The sequence below is a fragment of the Cupressus sempervirens genome, chromosome 2, assembly GCF_028749045.1.
Source record: "Cupressus sempervirens isolate cs-2001-9-10 chromosome 2, ASM2874904v1, whole genome shotgun sequence".
Classification (NCBI taxonomy): domain Eukaryota; kingdom Viridiplantae; phylum Streptophyta; class Pinopsida; order Cupressales; family Cupressaceae; genus Cupressus; species Cupressus sempervirens.
The window spans coordinates 422,153,763-422,164,658 of record NC_143119.1 but is presented as its reverse complement, the minus strand read 5'-3'; the positions used below and the strand labels follow the sequence as shown (position 1 = coordinate 422,164,658).

At 33.8% G+C, this 10,896-nt stretch overlaps 1 protein-coding gene across 1 annotated transcript; it reads right to left on the bottom strand.

Annotated features, from left to right (window-relative positions):
• Positions 1–7,670: 7,670 nt before the first annotated feature.
• PSAF (photosystem I subunit F) lies at positions 7,671–8,671 on the bottom strand. The gene has a single exon (XM_089813997.1). It carries the CDS (start codon positions 8,532–8,534, stop codon positions 7,821–7,823), a length of 714 nt encoding a protein of 237 aa, XP_089670123.1. The 5' UTR covers positions 8,535–8,671; the 3' UTR covers positions 7,671–7,820.
• Positions 8,672–10,896: the final 2,225 nt, after the last annotated feature.

Below are 10,896 nucleotides of genomic sequence, written 5' to 3'. Positions count from 1 at the left end.
TCTGAGTTCTCAAATAATACATTTAACATAATTACAGTGGTAGTGGCAAAGATTATGCTTCCATAATGTACGGTCAAACAACCACATCTTTAAACCATCACTTGCCACTTGCCAATAATTTATGTAAGTTGGTATGTTAGGTTAGGCTACTTATTTCCCATCTTTTGAAAATAGCCATACCAACTATAACTTTCTAAAAACCATTTGCCATAACAAATAAATTAATTCAATTATTTGGAAAATAATTTCGCCATTTTTTATTAAAAAAGGTATCGGATATTAAAATATTCACCAACCAATATCCATATTTTAAAACATAATTCGCCATCAATATTAATAATTTTATTAAAACCAAAAATTATAATCGCCATTCTTTTATAAAAATTGTCTAAACTATTAAAAAATTCACCACCAAATATCCATCGATTAACGCATAATTTGCCAACACTATTAATTTTTTTCACCCAAATGACATGTGATTCACCACAATTTTATAAATTTTGGGAGAGGGGAGGGTTCCTTAAAGTTATCCCTATGGTTAACACAAGAAATCATGTTAGGACCAATGTTTACCAAGCAGGGTCGACCAATGAAAGATTTCATTGTTTTAAAATAAGAAGTTTAATTATTTCAAGTATTGATTCTAGCTGACTATGGTAATGATTATTGGTCATTGTAATCTGTAATTGTGTCGACTTGATATTCTAGTTGGTATAAATGAAAGGTCAAGTTGAGATTCTAGTGCGAGTTCAAGTATGTAAGTGTATTGATTGATTGAAGGAAAGTGTATGAGAAAACTTGAAGGATGGTCAAATTTCCTTGTGGAGTAGCAAAGTAATATTCGATCAAGAAGGATCAAGCCTTTGTGAAGCAAAACAGAGATCTATAATCAACAATTCAATTGCATCTCAATCAATTCATTTCATTGTTACTTTCTTACCATTGTAGCAGTAGTCCAAAATCTCTTAACAGAGTTGGTTTAACAACCAGTTGTAAATCCTCTAACAAGGTGATAGTTCCATTGAATTGTTTTAAGACCTTTTGCAAGACCACTCCTAACAGGGTGATTAAATCCTCTAACAAGGTCACACCTAACAATGTGTTTTGTAACCTTTAACTAGGTTGGCTCCTAATAGGTCTCACTTCAAAAGAGTGAAAAATAGTAACTAGTTACATTGATGGTTTTTCCCATATTGGGTTTCCACGTTAAAATTTGGTGTCTCTTGTGTTCATTCATTTTCTCTCATGTTTGCAAATTATTACTATTGATGTTAGATCTATTAAATTAAAACATACTCTACATTTACCGAGTTACAGCATTTTCAGTATGTTTACCAAGTGACAGTAGTAATTAGTTTTGTCAGACATCTAAAGGATCTGTTAAAATATTTGTGGTAACTAATTCACCCCCCCTCTCAATTACTCCATCTATATTTCCAATAGGAATATATCCTATTAAACCTTTCTTTTGTCGACATTTGTCCTTTCTTTTCAATAATTTATCTTCTATGCAACTTTTGTTGGTATCTTTGCATCCTTTTTCATTTATCGTGAACTTGATAGGATCTTGGTCATTATGGCATGTACATGGCTTATCCTCCTCCAAAGGCATGGATGCTACATGAGCATTGGCATTGTTATTAATGAAGTACAAACTATTGTAGTGGTTTCCATCATGATATGAGAAATGAAGTGTGGGTGTTTCTAAGCTATGAATATTGTAGATTTGGGATTCTTTGCCCTTCAAATAGTGCACATGAATGTTAGTTTGAGTCACCATGGAGGCTGCATAAATTCCACAATGGGCTATCCATGTTCTATCTTCTGCCATTTTTCATAGTATTCTTCAAAATTCATGTCATCTTTTTGAGAAAAGAAAGGCTCAAAGTATGAATGATTTTCCATAATGTACTCCACTACCATAGTACGATACTTTGAGTGTTGCTCTTGGTCACCTTCAAGTTAATCTGCTAGGGCTGTAAAAAAATAATTTCCATTTGGTAGCATTTGCACCACTTTTATCTGTAATCCATTATTTTGAGCCTTTATTTCTGCTTGGCTCTCCTCCTCACTTTCTACTTCATCCAAACTTATGCTTAATTGAGATTGTTCATTTTCTTCTTTGATAGGCATGTTTGATAGAGAAAGAGGTAGTTCTAGTTAAATATTTCTTTAACATGTAATTCAAATAGATACTGAAATGTATAATTCAATCTTACATATAAGTCTTAAGCATCTTATTTCAAAAGTGAATAATGTTATGTTCAACTATTTTGTAATGGTCTCAACCTTTGCCTAAATTATTGAATGTATTTATGTGTGATCCTAGAAAATATGAAGACAACCAATTGTAGAATCCATTTAAATGTAACCCTGAATAATACAAAATCAATAAATTCAATTTTATGAACATGCACATGAGACTGTACCTCTCAAGGTGTAGGAGACAAATAGTTACAATTAGAAGTGATGGGAGAGCCAAAGATGAAGCTAATACATCTTTTCTAAGATGTGAGAATCCAATACTAACATGTCTTCTATATATAGAAACCACTTACATGTCCTTGACATATTGTGAGGAGAATACAATTGCATGTCTACAATATATTGATATGATTCTACTTTCCCAAGAAGATAAAATGATTACAAACCAAAACTTCTAAACCAATTACAAAGTACAGATTTGTTTTAAGTAATTGAAGCTGTACTACGAATTCTTCAATAGACATGGGGTTCTATAAAAAAATCCTTCAATCTTGAATAGTTCGTTGCATACCCAATGCTTGGAATCATAGTTCGAAAATGCTAATATTCTATAAGGATTGATTGTCTTAAACTTCCCAAAAAAACACTATCCAATTTGAACATAAATTGGTACTTAATTGATATCAAAAGAATGTCATTCAAATAATTGTAGGAAATGATTCTTCTCCTTTTACATGGCCTATTGTGAACACAATGAAAACTCATTTCAACTGAGCCAAAAACTAGTTAAACATTAGAAATAGAATTCATGACATTACGAAATTCACTCAAAAACTGAAATATGGAACCTTCCAAAACAATTTTATTTCAAATTCTCACTATGTTCATGGCTAGAGGGAAAACATTGATATACATTTATACCACCTAAACCCTAAACCAAGCAAAGAACAGTCACAAACAATGCACATGTCGAGCCCTTCCAAATCAAAACAACTAACTAGCAAGAAAAACATGATATATTTAGAAATGAAGAGAATTGGCTTGCAATAGACTTAGTAAGAAGAAAGTGGCACTTACTGGTGTGGAAAATGTGGTTGGGTGGACAAATTAGACTTGCTAACAATGTGTTTCTCACAATGGAACCAGGGAGACATGATGGAGGAATATGCATTGGGACATATATACAAGGTCACTTCTATCATCGTAGTGACAATCGTGATTTCATGCATGTGTACATCTTGTGAAATGGTGCCATGTTAATGTACTTGATGTCTTTGAACTTGTGTTTCTCCATGTGGCCTCTTTTACTATTCTCACTAGGATGTGTATCTCATTTCATCTAACATGAATCTACTGTAAGATCTTGGGCAAAAAAGTTATTCCTCTGACAATTTTGAGGTTGGGAATCGCCAAACCCACAACCCTTCAAAAGATGTATTAGTGCTTTACAACCTGACTAGATTTTGAATAATTTTTTAGTTTTGTTAAACTTGATTAGGTTTTGGAGAGCTTTAAACATTCTCAAGTTTATTTTCAATATTATTTTAATATAAATCTAAATCTTTATAATTCAAAATAAAGAATTAAATTTTGTTTACTGAAGTTGATATTATTAAAAATAATGAATAAAAGTTCTATTATATAAACTAATTTAACATACATATATATATAAAGCTAAACCAAAACTGAACCCCAACTATAATGATATCCATAATTTAAAACCTCTCCTTAGAAATAATCCTAAATGGTCCATATATATATATATATATATATATATATATATATATATATATATATATATATAATGATAAAGCTAAACCAAAACTGAACCCTAACCATAATGATATCCATAATTTAAAACCTTTCCTTAGAAATAATCCTAAATATAGTCTTATACTTTAACATTAAACTCTAGTTTCTGTTAAGTATACTACGTTTTTGGGTAAGATTTGAATTTGTGATTTGTTAAGAGAAAGAAAATTCTATATATTGAATACATTGTTTTCCACCTTTATAAGTGTGACAACTATTGGGTACTCGTTGAAAGACAACTCCACATGTTTGTTTGCCATTCAAAGGAAAGGGCGGAAAGAATGCGAAAAAATTTCAATTTTAATAATTGTTGATTATTTATTTTGAGATTTCTTGTTTTGAAGGAATATTTTAATGTTCAAAAGTATATGGAAATCTGTGAGTCTTGTCTGCAGAGAATAGTTCTAAAAAAGATTATCATTTTTCACTTAGATCAACAACTCGTAAGAACTAAAATTTCATGAACTGTAATCTTTAAAAGCATAAATGATGTGTAAGAGTTGGGGAAGTCTCCAAGCATCTGCACCAATGTTATTTATTTGGCTTTTCCTTCACTATTAATCCACATAATTTCCAGGGTACAACATTATTGGATTCTACCACTCTACTGTAAATGGTTAAGAGAATGCAATAGGAGCCATACTTACTTGAGGCAATTTCCAAGGTGTAGCATTATTTCAGTGTAATAATTGGGTAGTTAGACGCTTTGGAAGATACATTAGAATGCTACCAAGTCACCCTTCTCCTCTACAAATCTACTAGCGTGGATCTCCTTGGGGCTCATTTCACAATGTAAGTCTATAGGTGATGATTTGGACATAATAGATTTCCATACTTACCGACACCACATTCATGTTTATTGGCGTAAGACTGCCTAAAAGTACGAACAATCTGAGTGAAGTGTTCTTAGGAGAAATAAATTTCAATTAGAATGAAGTTGGAAATTTTAATAGAAGAGAGAATGAAGTTTGTTTGTACTGAACAAGCTGGTGCATAGAATGAATGTACTTTTTAATTTTGGTAGATAGAAGTGTTGAGATTTTAATGTTAATCAAACCATCCATGGATGGCATGTTTCTCATATGTAAAGTTGTCTACAATGATGTAATGATCCTGCATAATCTCTGCAAATTAACAATCTTTCTTGCTACTGACTACGATGAGGATAATCCCTCATTTCCTACTTTATAACAATTTTCCTACATAGTCCATGCAAGCAATTTCTTGTGTTGTTCACTTGTCTCATGGCTACGTGTCCATTGTCATCAGAGATCCCACAATCAATTTTTCAGCAACCTTAGAGAGTATTTACATATGAGTCTATGAATGGAATCTTTGAAGAGCCAAACTATTAGAATGAAAATCCAAGGAAGCATATCCTAAATGAAAATCATTTTTATCATGTGTCGTCTGTGGATATATGGAAAACAAAATGGTTCAGCGATCCCCTAAAGTAATTACCAAGTTTTATGATGGTTGTGTTGTTCAGGAAAGGAAATGAATATTAAAAAAATTGTCACAAGGACCATTGTGAAGTTTCTAATGATTAAAATACATGAGATGTGATATGTATTACATGAGTAGAGAGCATAAGTCACAATTAAGTATAGAGAATTAAATGGGATACATAACAACATTGCCAATCTTGTTGAGTCATGATTTGGAAAATTTACAACAAAATAAAAACATCAACAGTGCTATGGTAGCCCTAAGTTTCCAAACACGCCAAACACATCATCATAATTTTGACCACCAAAGCCATCACAAGTCAATCATTTACTTTCCCAAAACAAAGTGTTCATCTACAGGGATCAAAAGCGGCATAAAAGAGGCATCAAAACATCATAAGCTATGCAGCATCAGTTTTATTTTTAGCTGGTGTAAGACTGTCGTGAAATCTAGACAATCCGATCAATGATGCTCAAGGAGTGAAGCCTGTCAGCTTAATAAAGAAAAACATGTTATGCTTGTAGCTTGTCACAAATTCCTTCTATGTTTTCCTTCATAAATCACTTCCTAGCGTGTGTGTCATTTTTCTCTGGACTCGTTGTTTTCCTCTCGTTCTTATAATTACTAAATCCCTCCCCATTATTCAGAGAGAATCTTTTTCCAAAAGGAAATTGTCTCCTCCCTTTAGATGGACTTCCCCCTACTTTAAAAGTCCATTTTCTCTTAAAGTATAACTTTTCTCATTAATGTTGTTCCTTCTTTTTAGATGATTGACATTGTGGAGAGTTAATTAAAAGGTGTTACATTAAATTCCATTTCCACTCATATTGGGCCTATTTTAGATTTAGTTTGTGGAGTGATTTATTACGATTAGTTCTATTTAATACAAATTAATTCCTCAACCAATATTTGGAGTTCGATCTTGAAGTACGTTAAATTAATAAAAGAAAATAAAGGAATCTATTATTAAATCAAGATTTTAATAGATCAAATAACAAATATGCATATTTACTCATCATTCTAACTTTAAGAAAATCACAATATTGAACCTAATTCATGATCACAGAAATAACGTAAAACAAAATGAAACAAACTAAGTGCGTGTGTACCTACAATCCAACCAACCTTGCCAAGGGCTAATCTTCTCTACCTCAACCACCCTTCTGCCTTCATTCTTGCACAACTCACAAACTCGAAACACATTATTGAGTTAGTATTCCCGACTACCGAAATCCAAAGGATTACATCAATAGACAAAATTAAATATATCAATAGACGTCAATTCATTCTTTTCATCAATTTCACCATACCACGTAATTAAACATTTCATCATTCCTCTAAACATGATATTGAATATGAAATCAATGATCAAACATTTCAAAATATGCACAAACCATCAACGCATCATATCATGCGAAAAATCATCAATGATAAAAATTAAAAAATATAAAAGAAAAAAGAAAGCAAGGTGGTTTTATAGTCCACGACACTATGCCATAGTTTTTGGATTTACATATGGTGACAGTGATATGGGACTACCTCATACTCTTTTTCGAGAGGCGCTTGGCGCTACAAACGAGGCGTACATACCCTACCCCCCAGTGGGATTTGAACTTGTGACCTCTCTTTCAAGAATACAAGTTCTCCACCACTAGGCCAACTCAAGCTGTACAAAATCATACAATATAACAAATATAATAATCATAAATCTTAACATCATCTCTTAAATATAATCAAAATACCTAAACATATCGACATGAGTTGAATAATCTACCCATATGGACTTACAACATATCAAAATTAAATTCGAAGCAATGCTACTCAATATTGCAATCTAAAGTCTAAGTCAACCATAGTCGTATGTAGAATGTGTCCTGAATAATAGATGGACATAAGTCGAGTTGTGATAATCATGCATCGAAGAAAGACTAGGATCTACTGTCTAATTAAACATAACTATAAATAAATTGTAGATTCTAAGTTAAATGGTAATACAATATATCTCTTATTTTCCGATTTCTTCGTATCCTATCCTTCAATGTAGTTACGAAAATTGTACTTCGAACCTCTTTGTCAATTAGTAAAATTCACAGAAACAAGGGAATACGATCTAAGCACAGTGCACCCAAATCTCTTCAATAATTTGACTCGAAACCAAAAAAACAATCCAGCGGTACTGAAGGTCAAACTAAATATAACGTGTATAAGTAAAATTCATGTAATATAATGTTGTTGTAAGAGCATTAAAGATTCAATAATACAAATTTTTCAGAAGTTCATGACATCTGGAACAGAAACAGATCGAAACACAAAAGACGAGAAGAGAGGAAAATACAAATACAAATTCGAAAAAATCATCTGGGAGAAACGGTGATGTTGGCATCATCCTCAACGAGCTGGCCACTGAGGAACTCATTAGCAGCAGCAAGGGGCCAGATGAATCCTCTCCAGAAGATCCTTGCTGCAAGGGGAACATCGAGAATGATCTCCTTCTGCGTGGGCTTCTTATCAGACCTCACGGCAATGAGGTAAGACCGCCCGATCCATCCAATCCAGCCAGCAATGTAGAGAAAGAGAAGCCCGGGAGTGATGAACTCACCCCAGTGAGCCTGATCCCCGTCCACAATCAGATGCGGCAGCCCATCGGTGCCACAGAGGAGCCCATCTTTGCCGTAACTGTCGAAACGGCGCTTCGTCTTCTCGATACTGGCGTTAATTGCTAGGGCAGGGGCGCTGTCGGGGGCATAAGCCTTCAAGCTGCTCTGGAGCTTCTTCAGGGCCTGCTTTTCCCTCTTCTCAAACGCCTTCGATTCCTTGCACGGAGTCAGCCCTGCGATGTCCGCCTGAGCCGATCCCACCGCCGCTCCGCTCGTCATTACTGCCGCTAAGGCTAGGGCAGTCGACATCTTCTTCCCGTATGCGATTATGCCCTTGTTGCTGTTCGATTCTTGTTCCTCCGCCTGAGCCGAGCACATCACTCGCCTTTTCGCCGGACATGGCGTTCTGCTGGCCATGGATCTGCCGGCTGTGGGTTTCATTAGCCCTGTTGGGACTGATACTCCTGCCATTTTCTCTGTTTTTTGGGGTTTCTGGTGCAGGGGTTAGTAGTCTGGTATTAGTGGGAAAATTGATTCTTGTAAGGGAGAGGCCTTTGAGTGGATAAGCGCAATCTCCACCACACCCCCAATTGGCCTCTTATCTCATCACTATCTATCTCATGGGCCCTATTTTCATTCATTTAACATCTCCACATATTGACGTTGCCATCATCCTTTTGTGGAGTGGTGGGTTTTGAATTCATTCAACTTTGATAAGTAGGAGATTTTTCCATCACTCGGATTCTTTAGGAATTAACTCTGTAATCTTCTCAAACTTATTCACTTATGTTTTATGAGTAGGGGTTCATAGGAATTTGTCTTTCATGAGAATGAATGGAACACTTAGTGTTCATTGGATCTAGGTGATGTCCTAATCACAATTCGTTAAACATTTTAAAAAACTAAAGTTGTCATGATATTTTTCCTCTATAATGGTGAAAATTGTATGTTAATGTCAATTTTTATTTGGTTTTAGAATTTATTTTATAGTAAGAAGTCGATATTCTAATAGATTAGAGAACATAAATGTAAATCAACGAGATCTTATGTGCAGACCATATCAACTTGGAGATAATAATAATTTAGCACAAAATTTCAAATAATGAGTAAACCTTGTAATACCCCAAAATTGGGACATTGGCATTCTAAAGCAATTTTAGTGCATCAATCTTACAACATCAAGTCCTTGATCATTTAAGTCCTATTGAACTAGGCATTTCTAATTTTGATTGTCTTTACTTGACCTAAATGTCAAATGCCAAAAACCCCTAATTTGCATTAATCATATACTTTATTTAATTCCTAAATATCGACTTAAATTGGCTAAATTAACCTTCTAATTGAATTAATTTAATTACAAGTCCTAGCACTTCAATTAAATTATATTCACCCCCTTCAGCTAATTCACATGAAAATGGAATTAAATATATTTGATTTAATTAAATACCCTCATCCTAATTGTTGAATTTAATTGTTCAATTAATTAGAATATTTGATTGAGGTCATATTTAATTGAATAAACCAAATATCCTCTCCAATATTCCTTCCTCATTCATCTCATTCAACTCCTACGAAAATGGAAACTTGCTACTCTGACTCAACTCTCCTCTAGTCTGAATCATTCATCTGGTTTGATCTTGACCATTGATTGGTTATGAGATTCTATAAAAGAGACCCTTTGCCTCTCATTCTGGAGGATGCAATTGATGAGTATCGAATTGTTGTTGGATTGAGCACTCAAGCATTTTTCATTCAAAACTTCATTTCTTTCATATGCTTTCTCATATAGATTACAATGCATCCATTTAGATTAATTTGCCTATCTTGTTCTTAGATTAATTTGCATAGATCTTGGCTTAATCTTGCATTCATCAAGATTAAATCCTTTGTTCTTGTTGGTGTGGTTACTAAACTCTTGGTTTTGAGAGCGCATAGTAAAACCCTGTCTAGATAGAAGGCAACGTATCGCCTTGTGCATACATTCAAGATGAATAATCTCATGTTCATTCCTAGATGCACTTAACAAACAATGATCATATTGAAGTGTGTGATTAATTTAGAGGCCCATATTTAACACTCACATTTCTGGCGCCCACCATGGAGCATAAAAAATAATTTTCTGGCCTCATTTATCTTTATTTTTGACATTCTGCATTATGTTTCATACAATACAACAAAAACTCACATGGAAATTTCTTTTTTCATGCGAGAATTTTTTATTACTCACGTTGTACTTTGTACTTGCTCATGCAAGAATTGCATATGCTTGTGTGAAGAGGGCATTCTCTCATGTGGCATAAAACATATACTCGTGCAGTCCTGTGCAAAGCCTCACATGAGACTTGACAACATAGTGTTCAAATTTTGCACTTTTTGCAATTTGTCATTGTTGTTTCTGTTCTAACCTTTATTTCTGAAGCATTTCTTTCATGATTTATGATTTCTGGAACAACATAATAGTGGTTTATGGGATGATTGTCGAAGACACCTTAAAAAAAACCACAAAACTTGCTAATGGTTTGATTGTAGGATGCTTGTCAAAGAATTATTTTTCAAAGACATTTAAAACCCACTCAAACATTATATCTTTTTACATGCTTTCAATCCACATAGTTTAAATAGGTCTTGTGAACTTCTTAGGGCTTTAGACAAAGGAATAGGGGATTATGCTCTTTGCTACTTGGAAGTGATGTCCAAGAGTAAATAAGAAACCTAGATCCCTTTGGAACATGGTACCTATGGGAGGCAAGGAAGGTAGTGGTTCTCCCAAGTGAATCTTTTATTGAGGGGATTATGCTCTTTTCCCTTTAGGAAAATTAGAAACCCAAAAGCT